The sequence below is a fragment of the Macrotis lagotis genome, chromosome 1 (genome assembly GCF_037893015.1).
Source record: "Macrotis lagotis isolate mMagLag1 chromosome 1, bilby.v1.9.chrom.fasta, whole genome shotgun sequence".
Classification (NCBI taxonomy): Eukaryota; Metazoa; Chordata; class Mammalia; order Peramelemorphia; family Peramelidae; genus Macrotis; species Macrotis lagotis.
In genome coordinates this window covers 42,722,087-42,737,549 of record NC_133658.1, presented here as the reverse complement: position 1 = coordinate 42,737,549, position 15,463 = coordinate 42,722,087, and the positions used below count along the sequence as shown (strand labels likewise).

Here is a 15,463-nt window from a genome sequence, read left to right as displayed (position 1 = left end):
CCATGATTAAATATAAGATTCTCTGGCATTTAAAGTTTAAAATCACCTGCCTTTCCAGTCTTCTTCCCACTTCCTTTGTCCCACATACTCTGCTCCAATGTCATTGGCTTCCTTCATGCTTCTCAATAAGACACTATCTCCAGCCATTGGCTTTTCTTTTCTTTTCTTTTTTTTTTTTTTTGGCAAGACAATGGGGTTAAGTGACTTGACCAAGGTCATATCACTAGGTAATTATTAAGTGTCTGAGGCTGAATTTGAACTCAGGTCCTCCTGACTCCAGGGCTGGTGCTCTATCCCCTGCACCACCTACCTGCCCCTACTCCAGCCATTTTCACTGGCCAGTTCTGCCTCAAATTCTTTCTTTCCCTTCTCAACCCCACCTCTTGACTTTTCTGGCTTCCTTTAAGTCCCAGCTAATTCTAGTTTCTGCAAGATTTTTTTCCTAATCCCCTTTAAAGATGACACTTTTCCTCTGAGATTATCTCCAATTTATTTTCTCTTTTTATCTTGTTTGTGCATAGTCATTTGTATGTCATATCCTCCATTGGGTTGAGTTTCTTGAAAGAAGGGACTGTCTTTTGCCTTTTTTTTAAATTTCCTTTCACAAATATAGTGCTTGGAATATAACAGGAGTTTAATAAATCCTTATTGGCTATTACTTCATGTATTTTAGCTCATTGGATCCTTAATAACAACAGTGAGACAGTTGCTTAGTATCCCCACTTTTCAGATGAGAAGACTGAGGCAGACAACAAATTCAGTGGCTCTCCCAGTGAGGATCACACAACTAAGTAAGTACCTTAGGTTAGATTTGAACTGGAGTCATCCTAAGTCCTAAATGAATACTTTGTGAACTTTGTAAGTAAAAGGATCTCACCATCAAGTCTCGTTGAAACTTGGCATCTCCTTTAATGCCTTCCAGAGTTTTCAGTTTGTCATTGAATGAATGAATAAATGAATGAATGGAGATAATGGAAACACCGATACAAGTAAGCGCCTTTGAGACATGAATAAGAGTATAACGTAAAACTTCCAGACTTGAATTCAGGGCTCTAGTCACTTTGGCTCAGCATCTAACCCCACCTCTGAGAGTGCACAGAGACTAGTTGGCTCTTTGTAGAAAAAGGGACAGGAAGAGTTAAGTGAAAAAAATGAGGGGTGGGGAAGGGCTATAATAAAGTGTCCCCTGGGCAGTAGTGGGGGACATTTCTCTCAGAGCAAAAATATGGAATTTAATAAGCAGATACTCTTCCTCCTGCTGAAGGACCAGAGTATCCTAATATCTAGAATATTCTAAAATTTATGGATGTTAAATATTTATGGATAGTTCTGATTTGTATGGATCCCATGGCCCTGGCCCTCACATGAAAGAAAGCCAGGTAGAATGAGCTCAAGCAGTGTCCTATGCTATATTCATAGTTTTCTGTGACTTACTCGAAAACTCGGGTCTGGAAAACCAGGGTGTCCTTAAAGTTCACTTCTTTAACTTGGGAACGGAAGGAGGAATAGTCCACCACAGCGCTGACATAAAGCTCTAGGTCCTGGTAGTTTTCATCCAGGATTATATGGGCAGGTTCAGGATCAGTCTCTATTACCTGGAAATCAAGGGAGTAAGGTCTTAAGTCCTTTGGAGTGGCAGCTGCAAAAACTGTTGTAACACTCATAGGGGACAGCAGTGTGGTGCAGTGAGCAGAGTACTGGTTCTGGAGTCAGAAGGACCTGAGTTCAAATTCAACCTCAGATACGTGATACTTACTTAGCTGTGTGACTGTGGCCAAGTCACTTAACCCTATTTCAAAAATGAACAAAAAAAGGAAAAAAGAGCATTCATGAAACAGAATGCTCCATTCATACCAATCTTGCTAATGAATAGGAAACCCAACATCTGAAGGAAATGATTAGGGAATATTTCATGTAAATCATGGGAAGAGAGAAGAAGAAATGTTAAGAAATGTGGAAGTTGCAAACCAGTTTTGGAATGACATTGTTTCTGTTTTATAGAATCAAAGAATCATAGACTGAAGTTGATTATTCTGAAATTATATGAAATCTATGAAGGACTAGTATTAGGGGTCACCAAGTTTATTTCCTACTTTGACAAAGCTGAGAACTGGGTGAAAGGCAGGTTCTTGATTTGTGGTTGAAGGAAACTTGGTCTGGGAGTCAGGAGCTCTGGCCTTTGATTTCACCATTCAGAATTCTCTTTATGGACAGAGCACTTAAACCTTTTTGATTTCCTTTTCTTCATCTCCAGAAAAAAAGAGACTGAATTAAATGATCTCTAAGGTCAATTCTAGCATGGAGATTCTAGATCAGTGCTTCCATTCCAGTGAAGAGGTTAGAGTTTTTCAGATTTGGTTTAATTAAATCAACATTGAGGAAGCATATATTCTGGGCCAGTTACTGGGGTAGATACTGGGGATCTGAAGATAAAAAATGAAAACAATCTTGCCCTCCAGTTGCTTAGGAATCCACCAGGGTTTGTGGAACAACGAGTATATGAATATTTAAGTAACATAAAGTTGGGTATGGGGAGCATTGATTTGAGGAATGAGGAAAGACCCGGTATAAGAGATAATATTTGAGTGGATCCTTGGACTCACTTTGAGGTTCTAAAAGTAGAGGTGAGGAAGAAGAGCTTCTAGGAATAGGAAATGCATATTGTATGTTAGGAAAAGATGATGTAAGGTCACTTTGGTTGGAAAATAAATAATCGAAGAGATTAATTAACATGTAATGAGGCTGGGAGGGTGGGCTGGAGTCAGACTGTGAAGCAAAAAAAAAAGATTTTGTATTTTACTTTGGAGGTAAGCGAGACCCCCAGAAGCTTCTCAAACAGAAGAATAAACTGTTACAGAAATATCAATATGATCAGTATATAGAGGAATGGTTATGATGGGAGAAGTTGGATGCAGAGAAACCAATCAGGAGTTCATTATAGTTATGAGAGGTGATAAGGACCTGGATTGGGGCCTGGAGATAGATATGTGAATGGACAAGAGGAAAGAATATAAGAAATACTGGGGAGATGAAATATATAGTACTTGGAAATTGATTGGATACGGGGTTAAATATGAAAAAAGAGTCAGGGGATGTCCTAGTCCAAACCCGAGTGACTAGAATTATAACAATGTCCTCAAAAGAAATCGGGAAATTAGGAGGTGTAGATACTGGCGAAACATAACAGGTAGCAGCCCCAGTGTAACCTTTGTTGTTATTCTGTCTTTTCAATTGTGTTCAATTCTTTGTGATCCCATTTGGGAGTTTCTCGGCAGATACCGGAGTGGTTTCTATTTCCTCCTCCAATTCATTTTATAGAAGAGGTAAACAGGGCTAAGTGACTTGACGAGGATCACACAACTAGTAAGACTGAATTTAAACTCAAGTCTTCCTGACTCTCTATTATCTGCTGTATCACCTGGCTGCCTAACACTTATCTGATGATGTTTGTCCTTCATTCTCAAAGAAGACCATGAGATCAGGGAGATGATGCCATGACAAACCCATGGATTTGAGCGGGGGGGAGGGGCTGTGCTAAGCCCCTAGCCTCACTTCCTCCTTCAGAGCCATCTGCGTCCAGTGTGATCCAGATGGATTAGCACGACTGGAGATGGCCCTGGATGTGAGGCAATCAGGGTCAAGTGACTTGCCCAAGGTCACACAGCTGGTTAAGAATCAAGTGCCTGAGGCTAGATTCAAACCCCCATCCTCCTGACTCCAAGGCCAGTGCTCTAACTACTGTGCCACTTAGCTGCCCTAGCACTTAGCTAGTTATTTCATATATACTACCTCATTGCACCCTTGCGATTACTTTCTAAGGTAGTTATCCTAAGTATCATTATCCCCATTTTATAGATGCTGATGCTCAGAAAAGTTGGATGGTTTGCCATGGTCACAAAGACAATACATAGAAGAAGGAAGATTCATCTCTAAGACAGCACACAGCTTTTCTGAAAATTTCTGGAAAGAGCAAAGTGTAAATACTCTCAGAGTTGGCTCAAATGCCTTTGACAAGTTATTTGAAAGTTCAGTTTGGTAATTTAGCACATAAGGACTCAGTCAATGTTGACAGATCACCCCAGTTATTACTAACTGGATCTACTCACTTTTTTCCTGGCAGGAATGTGGTTGGATGGACCTTTCGCAGCCTCCACCCATTTGACTGTGCGCATATGGTTGTCCCAGTCTGGTACCTGGTCCACAGGTTGCTGGAAAACTATTCTTGAAAGCTTACACTTGACCAAGGCTTTATTGAGGCTGATGGCTGAGCGAGACTTCAAAGTCACTGTGATATCCTTGGTGCATCCAGCATGAAGGTGGCCAACCTAAGGGAGGACCTGATATGATCATCTCAGGAAATCACATGCTGACTGACTCGAGTCCTTAGGTAGGAGGAGAGGAAGCTAATAAATAAATAATTTGCCATTGAATATGTAGATGAAAAGATACCTGTCTTTGGGTAGGAAATAAGTTTATTAATGTTCTATACATCTAGGGATGGAAGAGAGGGCGGAATCTATTATAAAAATGACATTCTAAGCCTTGGCACCAGTTAAGATCTGAGATTTCATTAAGTCCCCTGATCCCAAAGGGACCTATGTCTTTCTTGTAGGGACAAAGAAAGCCCTACTGAGTAAGCATCCTCCATGTCCCCTTTTTTTTACTGAGGTCAACCCAGTATGCTATCATCTCCTGATCTTTCCTTCTTTACTACTGCCTCTGATGAAGAGGTGACTATTTTGCTCTACAAGCTCTTAGTCCTATCTCCTGTTTTCTTTAGCAGAAATGCTGCCTTTTTCAATCATTCCCTTCGTTATAATTTTCAGTCTCTCTATATACTGTACTGGTTGCTTCCCTGATTCATATAAACCCACTCAAGTCTCTCTATCCTCAAAAAGCTCACACTTGATCCTACCAATCCTTAAAACTATTGTCATTTCTTTTTCTCCCCTTTCCAGTCAAAATCCTAGAAAAAAAAGCCTTCTTCATCCATTGCCTCTACTTTCTCTCTTCATTTGCTTTTCAAGTCTTTTGTAGTCTGTTTCTAACCTTATCACCTAGGAAACCTGGACAGTCTACCAGTCCCATGCCAGGGAACTGAATCATTTCCCTTTGAGCTGTGTTAGGAAGATTCTGAAGATTACCTGGCAGGATAAGGTACTAGACACCGAAGTCCTTTTTTGGGCTAAACAACTCTGATGATTTAACCGTGTTGTTTGAATGCCAAACAGAGGCTCTCCCAAAAGACTGTTTTATGGAGAATTCATTCAGGGTAAGTATTCATACGGTGGTCAGAAGAAGCGATACAAAGATACTCCCAAAGTCTCTCTAAAGAAATATGGAATTAATTGTGTGACATTGGCACAGGACTGCCCAGCATGGCCCTGTGCCCTATTTGGAGAAGGTGCTGTGCTCTATGAGCAGAGCAGAATTGCAGCAGCTCGAAAGAAATGTGAGATGCAACAAATTTAGAGAATCCACCTCAAATGTTTACATGGCCTATTTGTGACCCACCTGTGTAAAGATGATTGAACTAGTATTGGTCTGATCAACCAGTCAGGTACAGTGTCACTGGATTCTAACATTGTGATGGCATTTTGGTCTCCTTGAGAATGTACAAAAGCCATCTAGCCTCATCATTCGACTGAGATCACTCTCTCCACAATTTTCTATGACTTACTTTTGATTTTCATTTTTTAAACCTGGGTCTCCTGGTCACACCCAAACTGGGAGTATAGGGATTACTCATGGACCTGATCTTGATACCTATAGGGGAGCTTTAACCTGTGCAGTTTCCAACTTGGGTCAGTTCACTGCTCTTTAGATGACCCGGTGGTCCCCTCCCCCTTCTCTTCTCTGTCTCTATGCTCTTGCTTAACTGTTCAGCTCCTGGGCATTCAGCAGTGACTTCTGTATAGATGGATTGCAGATTTAAAATCCAGCCTGAGTATCTCCTGAGATTTAGTGATGCACTTCCAACTGTCTACCACCTATTAGAACTGGTTTACCAACAAACACCTCAAATTCAAGTCCAAAAAAGAACTCATCAGTCCCTAAAAGTATCGACCCAATTTCTCTATTTCTGATAAAGGCATTGCTTACTATCCTCCACTCCGTGTGATGAAAATCCAGGTTCATGACCTCAGGATCATTCATCTCTCTTCCTCACTCCACATAACCAATCAGTTGCCAAATCTTGTTTCTGGCTTCTCTAACAGCCGTTCTGTTTTCTCTACTATCATAGTTTCACTCTAGTTCAGACCCTTCTCATCATCTCTGACCAGACTATTGTAATAGACCACAATCGGTCTATTATTAAGTATTATTAAGTATTTCCCCTCTATATGGCTGCCAGAGTGATTTTTTCCTAAAGTTCATATCCCTCCCATATTCAATAAAACACAGGGTTCCCTATTTTCTCCGGGATCAAAGATATAAATTATTCTTCTCTTTGACTTTTAAAGTTCTTCAGTCTAGTCCCCATCTACTTTTCTAGCCTTGTTACTATTCCTTATTTCCTTCCCACCATTCTGTGGGCCAATCACATGGAGACTGGCCTTCTCCCTATTCTTCCCACAGACTTCATCTCCCAATTTCAAGACTTTATACTGACCAGGGCCTGAAATGCATTCCCACCTCACCTCTGACTCTTAGAATTCCTTATTTCTTTCTTCAAAACTAACCAAAAGCTTCCTTATTCCCTACTCCCAAATTGCCTTGTATTGATTTTCTACAAGTTTCAGCCATATTTATTGGGTACCCAATGGGTTCCCTGAAACAAAGTACGCTCCTCGAGGGCAGGTACCATTTCTTTTTTGTCTTTATATTCTCAGCATCTAGTTCAGGTCAGGTACATTGACTGCTGGAAAAACCTGGGAAATTAATTAATGCATAGGGAACAGAACCAGGAAATCATTAAATTGAGTAGCAGCAATATTCTAATCATGTTGAACTATGATGATACAATGATCCAAGATCATTCTGAAGGACTCATGATGAAAAATGCTATTCACTTTCACATCAGAGAGAGATCTGATGAAGTCAATTTTTTTCACTTCATTTTCACTTCATTTCCTTGCTTTTTTCCTGCAGTGTTTCCTAATATAGAGATATGCTTTACAAGACTTCACCTGTATGATTGGTATTATATTACTTGCCTTTTCAATTGGTGGGAAAGGGGCTAGACTGAGGAAGAGAATTTGTATTCAAAATTAAAAAAAATGAATGTTAAATATTATTTTATATATGTGTGTATGTGTGTGTGTGAATCTATCTATATCTAACTACTAAATGCATCTCTATTATCTCTCTAATCTATCTCATCCATCTATCTATGTATCTATCTATCAATAGTGTGGCCAATAGTATGGTCATACCTCTGTGTAACTCAGCATAGCCCTGAGCAAAAAAAGAAGCCTCTAGAGACCAGACCACCAGGTGCTTCAGTGTAACCCCAGAGAAATGTAGCAACACCCCCATTGGTCTTCGCACATGTCAATCATCACCATTGGGACCTCAGTTGAGCACCAGATAAGCTGCCAAATTCCTTTGGTCTCCAGCAGTACCAGCCAGCCCCACCCTACTCCCCCAGCATGGTATCAGACATGAAGATTCCCTGTGGGATCTCAGGGCAACATCAGTATAACACCAGGTAAATATCCAGGACTTGTAGCCACTGGCACAAGAAGCCTGAGACAATGCCCTTTCCACCCTGGGAGCAGAACCCCCCCCAAAAAATTAAAAGATGAGCAAAAAACACAAAAAGAGAATATGACCATAGAAATTTATTATGGTGACAGGGAAGAGCAGGACACAAACTCAGAAGAGAACAACAATATCAAAACATCTATGGGCAAAATGCCAAAGTAAAATAGGAACTTGTCTCAAGCCAAGAAAGAACATATGGAAGAGCTCAAAAAAGAAACTTGAAAATCATGTGAAGAAAGTAGGAGGAAAATTTGGAAAAGAAATGTATTCAAGAGAAGTAATTTTTTTTTGTTTTGCAAGACAATGGGGTTAAAGTGATTGCCCAAGGTCACACTGCTAGATAATTATTATGTGTGTCTGAGGCTGGATTTGAACTCAGGTCCTTCTGACTCCAGGGCTTCTGACTCCAGTGCCACCTAGCTGCCCCAATGCAAGAGAATTATGAAAAAATGTCAACAGTTTGGAAAAAGAAAAGATTTGGTTAAAAAGTAGAATTGGTCAAATGGAAAAGGAACTACAAAAACTAACTGGTGAAAAACAACTCATTAAAAGTTACAATTGGGCAAGTAGAAGCTAATGACTATGAATCATCAAGAATCAAGGAAACAAATTCAAAAGAACGAAAAAAATAAAAGACAATATAAAATTCTTCATTAGAAAAACAACTAACTTAGAAAATAGAGCCAGGAAAGGCAATATTAGAATCAATGGACTGCCTGAAAGCCATAATCAAAAGGAAGCCCTGGATATCATCTTTCAAGACATTATCAAGGAACACTGCCCTGTTATCCTGGAACCAGAGAGCAAACTAGGAATTGAAAGAATCCACTAATCCTCTCAGAATAAACAGAAACATTATAGTCAAATTACAGAACTATCAGGTTAATACTGCAAGTGGCAGAAAGAGGTAATTCAAATATCAGAGACCCATAATTGGGATTAAACAAGATTTAGAAGATGCAACAGTAAAGTATAAGAGGTCAAGGAACATGATATTCCAGAGGGCAAATGAGCCTTCAATCATGAATCACCTATGCAGCAAAATTAGGCATAATGCTCCAAGAGGGAAAAAAAAGACAATTTGATGATATAGAAGGATTTCAAGCTTCCATAAGGAGAAAACCAGAATTGGACAAAAAATTTGACCACTGATATCAAGACCCTAAAAAGGAAAAAGAAAACTTAAGGGATGCAATGGAGCTGAACTATTTATAGCCCTGCATGGGAAGATGATATTTGTAATTCTTAAAAATTGTATCACTAATAGTATAGGAGAAGAAATATAAATAGAGGGCATAGGAATGAGGAGGATTTGAAGGAAGAACATTAAAATAATTAAGGGATGAGAAAAAAGGAGTTTTGGGTACAAAAGGAAGGAAGACATAGAATGGAATATATTATTCCATATGAAGAGGTAGGAAAGACCTATTACAGTGGAGGGAAGATAGAAGGATGTGTAATAGGCATTGCTTGAACCTCATTCTCATCAGTATTGATTCAAAAAGGAAATCATTTATACAGTTGAATACAAAAATCTATCTACTTGCCTAGAAAGAAGGAAGGGAGGAGAATAATTTAAAGGTGGCAGTAGTGGGCAAGGGGCAACTGACAAGACAGAGAGCAGTTCAGGGGTGGTGGTAGACAGAAATAAAACATTATAAAGGAGGGAATGGATGAAAGTAGAGAGGACAAACAGGAGGAAAATATAGAAGGAAATATACAGTTAATAATTTTAATTGTTTATGGATAGAAGAGTGGATCAAAAACCAGAATCCTACAATATGACGTTTATAAGAAATACACTTGAAGCAGAGACACACATACACAAAATAAAGGTAAAGGGCTGAACATAATCTATTATGTTTCAGCTGAAGTGAAAAAAAAACAGGGGTAGCAATCCTGACCTCAGCCAAAGCCAAAGCAAAAATAGACCTAATTAAAAGAGATAAGGAAGAAAACTATATCATACTAAGATGTATGATAGAGAGTGAAATAATATCAATATTAAACATATATGCACCAAGGGATAGGATATCCAAAGTTTTAAAGGTGAAGTTAAGTGAGTTACAGGTTAAGTGAATGATCAAACATGAGACAGAGAGCCTTAAAAAATACAAAATAGTTCATTTTGATTACATTAAATTAAAAGACTTTTGTACAAACAAAACCAATGGAACCAAAATTAGAAGGAAAATAGAAAGCTAGGAAACAACCTTTATAGAAAATATCTCTGATAAAGGCCTCATTTCTCAAATAGAGAATTGAGTCAAATTTATAAGAAAACACCCCATTTTCCAATTGACAAATCATCAAAGGATATGAACAGGCAGTTTTCAGTTGAAGAAATCAAAACTATCTAAAGGCATATGAAAAAAGTCCTTTAAATCACTTTTGATTAGAGAAATGCAAATAAAAACATTTTTATCAGACTAATATGACAAAAAAAGGAAAAAAAATAAATGTTGGAGAGGATATGGAAAATTGAGACACTAATGCACTGCTGGTAGAGTTGTGAAGTGATCCAACCATCCTGGAGAGCAATTTGCCCAAAGAGAAACCAAAGTATACCTTTTGAACTGGCAACAGCACTACTAGATCTATATCCAAAAGAGATCATAAAAAAGTGAAAGGATCTACATGTGCAAAAATATTTATAGCAACTATTTTCCTGATGATAGAAAATTGGAAATTGAGGGTATGCCCACCAATCGGGGAGAGGCTGAACAAATTGTGAAAGAGGAATATGATGGAATACTGTTGTGCATTAAGAAATGATGAACAAATAGATATCAGAAACGCCTGAGGGCTTATATAACTGATGCAAAGTGAAATGAGCAGAAACGGGAAAACACTACACAATATAAACAATATTGTGTGATGATCAGTTCTAAATGACTCAGTTCTTTTCAGCAACACAATGATCTAAAACAAGAACAAAGGAATTGGGAAAGAAAATGATATCCATATATCCAGGTAAGGAACTGGTAAGGAACTGATGGATAAAGAATTGAATAGAGATTGAAGCATACTTTTTTTCACTTACTTTATTCTTTCTTGTGTTTTTCCCCCTTTGGAGCTATTTCTTCTTTCAGAACTGTGACTAAGGTGGAAATAAGTTTGCATGATAGCACACGTATAACTTATATTCACTTGCCTACCAGTTTAGGAAAAGAAAAAGGGAGGAAATTATGGAGGGAGAAACCCAAAATCTTGTAAAAATTAATGTTAAAACTTGTCTTTACATGTAATTGGGGAAAAAATAAAATACTATTAAATAACCAGTTAGAAATAGCAAATTGCAGATTTAGCCTTTCTTTGTATTACTGCAATATTTATACTGTTGCTGCACTGGGGTGAAATGAAAAATTTACTCTGGAATGTGTGCAAGACCGCTCAATATATCTACATGACCTTTCTGCATTATTTCTTGGCTTTGCTAGAATTGTATGCTCAAATGAAGACCTATGTTCAAAACAGAAATAACTCTGCAATCTCAGCATACCCAAGTTTTTGTTTTCAAGTTCAGAAAAACTAGTCTTCTGCAAGGTTTCATGGCTATAAGAAACCTAAGGATGCAGGATCCTCTGTGTCAAAATAAGTATCATTCCTAGGTTCACAGGGCCCAACCATCTCTTCTGTCTTCTCGAGATGCCAGATCTTAAACCAGACTCAAATAGCAGAATCAATTTTTCACTGATGAAAAGCAAGAGGGGATGCTGACACTGTGGTGTTGAACTCTGTATGGATCTTATTAAGAGTGGGAAGTTTTAGGACCTTCACTTATCAGATGATAATGCTTATGATACTTATCAGATATCAATTGCTTCTTCAAGAGAAATAAATGAAATTTTCCATTCTAGCCCCACAACCTTCTTCAGAAGTATGATATATCTGATGACATAAACCTTGTTGCATCTAATACCTCAGTGAAGAGAGAGGAGTCTTCAAGATATTGGTTCTTGAAGACCATTGGGTTTCCCCTTAGTCTAGGTGATAATACCCATAAATAGTCTTGCTTTTGTTTGGAATGGGATAAAAATCAGCCCTTACAGTCAATATATAACAGCCCAGGCTTGAGCTGACTCACGGTAGCAGTATTGACTGTTTCAGTGGCCCCAGGGAATAGAGACATGTCCCCCTTTACCTGTGGGGAGAACTGAAGGGAATTCACCGTAGGCCACTCAAACCGTACGACATTAACTTGGCTGCGATTGGTGATTGTGAAGGTCACTTCATAAGTGCTGCCGACATGACAATCTCCAAACTGAAGGTGATCAACCCGAGCAACTAGAGAACAGAAGAAGGGAAAACTTTTGTGTCTTGTCATGATTATATCAAAGCAGTGGCTCTTGGGGCAGAACCACTGACCACATGGTGTCATCCCTCCAGGTCTTTCTTCTTAAAAAAGAACTCTAAATTCAAAGCAAAGGTTTCTGGTCCCATCCTTCTCCCACTAAACTCCCAAACAAACAAACCCAACCATATTTGGATTCTCAAAACCTTATACGTATGAGAAGATGACAGACCTCTGGTTATTGATTTGGGGTTGAATATATATTATTCCAAATCAGGAAATATGAATTCTGATTAGGGCTTCACCTCTGACTCATGCCTAATAGTATATGAGTGCCATTCCTCTGACTGCTTCAGCTCCTTTCTGAGCAAGACTGACCAGAGAGCTGAATAATTGTTGAATTATGATGGGGCACTTTGGACTCCAAGAAACCATAGTAAATTCCTGAGTTGTGGCTCAGTCATGCAACAATATGTGTATTGAATTCTTGCTCTATCACCTGGAACATGCAGCCAAGATACTTAATTTTTTTATTGCAAGGGATAAGCATGATTTCTAATATATTTTGGAGTAAAACAGCCTCATTCATTGGGAGAAAGTCTCAGGACTATATCTCCTAGAGGGTTGTGTGCCAGTCAGTAATAGAGTAAAAGAGTCAGTCTCAGTATGGGGAATTTAAAGACTAGGGGACTCTCAAGAGGCAAGGTGAATAGAATATTAGTCTTAAAGTCAGAAAGATGTGGGTTCAAATCTTGCTTTTGACATAGCCTAGCTATGTGACCCTTGGCAAGTCATTTAACTTCTAAGTGTTCTTGGCAATTCTCTAAGAATCTAAGTTACAGGAGAGGAAAGATGCTGCTGGCGGTGGCGGCGGTGTTGTTGTTGTTGTTGGTGGTGGTGGTGGGGGGTGTGTGTGTGTGTGTGTGTGTGTGTGTGTGTGTGTGTGATATGGTGGATAACAGTAAACCAAGATAACTTGAAAAAAATATTGAAATAGGCTAAGAACTGACCAATGCTAGCATCCCCTTTCTATCTTTTTTTTTCTTACATGCCAACAATTCATCCAAACTTTTGCCTGAGATTTCAGAGATTTCTGCCATATCCATCTTGGAAGTGAGTCCATGGATGTTGTCCAAGGTGATATCATCCTCATAGCCTTCTCCCAGCATCTGAATGGTAGTCTCCTCATACTGGTTGTTAACCACAGATAAATGGATGGTGCCCACCACTTTCTCTGCCTTGTTCGGTTTGAAATGAACATCAAACTCGGCTGTCTCTCCAGGGTAAACGATGAGAGAGGCAGTATGAGCTTTCTTGGCTGCAGGTAAAGAGAATGTGAAGGCAGAGGAGGTTAGAGAAAAAGAATAATGATTTTAAGTTTCAGTGTTGGAACTTCAAAGGGAGCAGCCTGACGTTGGAATCAAGCTGTTCGAGTGACCCTTTTCTGAAGAAGGACACAATATGTCTCCTCCTGTTTGGTTCCTAATTGAATCCACTTAGGCTCCCCCAAGCATCTTTTTCACCTCACAGCTCTTCTCCTTACATTTTGCTTCAGGGTTGTTTTCCTCTGTTATGTAGATATAGTTGGTGGAGGGTTTGCCTTTCAGTGAGAAGACTCTCCTGTGGTCCTTCAAATCAACATGTAACTGGAAAATAGAATCCAGGAAGTGAGATTAGGCTCTAGACATAGCTTAAAGGTCTTCCACTGGTGCTAAACTTTTACAGATCAGAATTGATTTAGATTTGGTTCAGTGACTGAAAAGGTCATGGCTAAATGCTATCTACATACATTCTTACATATACACACATAAACACACAATCTTTTTTTTAATATAAATATTTCCTATTATACACAATAGTAGTTTCTACCTATATATATTTTTGGTAATGCTTTGAGTTTTACAATCCCTCCCCCCCCCACCCCAAGAGAAGGCAGTCTGATAGTCATTCTATTGTTTCCAATGCTATACATTGATCAAAATTGAATGTGTTGGAGCAGCTAGGTGGCATAGTGGATAAAGCACCGGCCCTGGAGTCAGGAGTACCTGGATTCAAATGCGGTCTCAGACACTTAATAATGACTTAGCTGTGCGGCCTTGAGCAAGCCACTTAACCCTGTTTGCCTTGCAAAAAACCTAAAAAAACCCAACAAAACAAAAAAACAAAACTGAATGTGTTGAGAGAAAAATCATATCTGAGGAAAAAATAAAATATAAGAGATAGCAAAATTATGTAGTTCATGAGACAACTTTTTTAAAAAAAATATTGCAGGTAATAGTCTTTGAGCTTTGATAAATACATACTCTTAATATCTTAATCCTAAAATAATCATAAAGTGTTAGAGTTGAAAGATCATTTAATTCAGGAGTCCTTCATCTGGAGTCTGTGAACTTGTTTACAAACATATTTGGGCCACCAATCTATCCTTCATACCATTGATGGAGTGTTGCTGAAACTTCTGTTCTGATCTCATTGCATCAAAGTGAGAGTTCCCCAAGTGGCCTTAGCAGCTGTCAAAACTCTTCATTGGAGAAGAGCCATTCTGAACAATGGGTGAACTCATAGTTTGTGCAGAAACAACAAGTCCAAATACAAAGCACACCAGGGGTTTGGTACTATTAACTCTACTGCAGAGAGGAGGTAGATGCAGTCATCTGCAAAACCTCATGAAGATGAAGGAAGAGTTGGTGAACCAAAGAGATGTTCCCAGAGAGGACCCTCAAAGATCCGATGCCCATGTCTCTGTGAAAAGGATCTTCAAGGGATGGCATTCAGGGTTTCATCATTAGGGAGTACTTTGAACAGTAAGGAAACCTTGAAATGATTGAAGTGACTTACCTGGGCAATGGCAAAAAAGATGGGCTTTGCTTTTGTTAACTTTTGAGGACCATGACTCTGTGGATAAGATTGTCATTCAAGAGTATGATATTGTGAAGTAAGGAAAGCAAGAAATGGTCATGGTTTCATCTAGTCAATGAGATTCAAATGGATCCAGAAACTTTGGCAGTGACCATGGGGGCTGTTTTGTTGGAAACATTGACTTTGATTGTGGTGGAAACCTCAGTGGTTGTGGTAAATTTAGCAGCAATCATAGTGAGTTTTATGGTGGCAAGAGATATAGTTTTTCCCCTTGGTTTATATTTTATTTTATTTTTCAAATTACATTTTTATTTGCAAGTGACTTGCCCAAGGTCACACAGCCAGGCAATTATTCAGTGTCTGAGGTTGGATTTGAACTCAGGTCCTCCTGACTCCAGGGCTGGTGCTCTATCCACTGTGTCACCCAACTGCCCCATTTTCCAGTTACATTTTATGAAAGTTTTTCAACATTCATCCACTCACATATTTATAAGTTACACATTTTTCAACTACCCTCCCTTCCCATGTCTTTCCCCTCAGAGGTGAACAGTCTGGCTAAAGTGGTACAAGTCCATTTGCATCAACATGCTTACATATTAGTCA

General features: G+C 38.9%; 1 protein-coding gene across 8 annotated transcripts in view; it reads right to left on the bottom strand.

Annotated features, from left to right (window-relative positions):
- Positions 1 to 15,463, bottom strand: part of HYDIN (HYDIN axonemal central pair apparatus protein) — a 509,309-nt gene that overhangs the window by 57,742 nt on the left and 436,104 nt on the right. For all 8 annotated transcript variants that reach the window (XM_074199124.1, XM_074199133.1, XM_074199118.1 and 5 more), the window contains 5 exons: positions 13,545 to 13,647; positions 13,050 to 13,319; positions 11,852 to 11,994; positions 4,107 to 4,325; positions 1,435 to 1,595 (listed from right to left, as the gene is read on the bottom strand). In XM_074199124.1, coding sequence (XP_074055225.1) covers positions 1,435 to 1,595; positions 4,107 to 4,325; positions 11,852 to 11,994; positions 13,050 to 13,319; positions 13,545 to 13,647 — 896 coding nt within the window. The remainder of the gene's footprint in view (positions 1 to 1,434; positions 1,596 to 4,106; positions 4,326 to 11,851; positions 11,995 to 13,049; positions 13,320 to 13,544; positions 13,648 to 15,463) is intronic.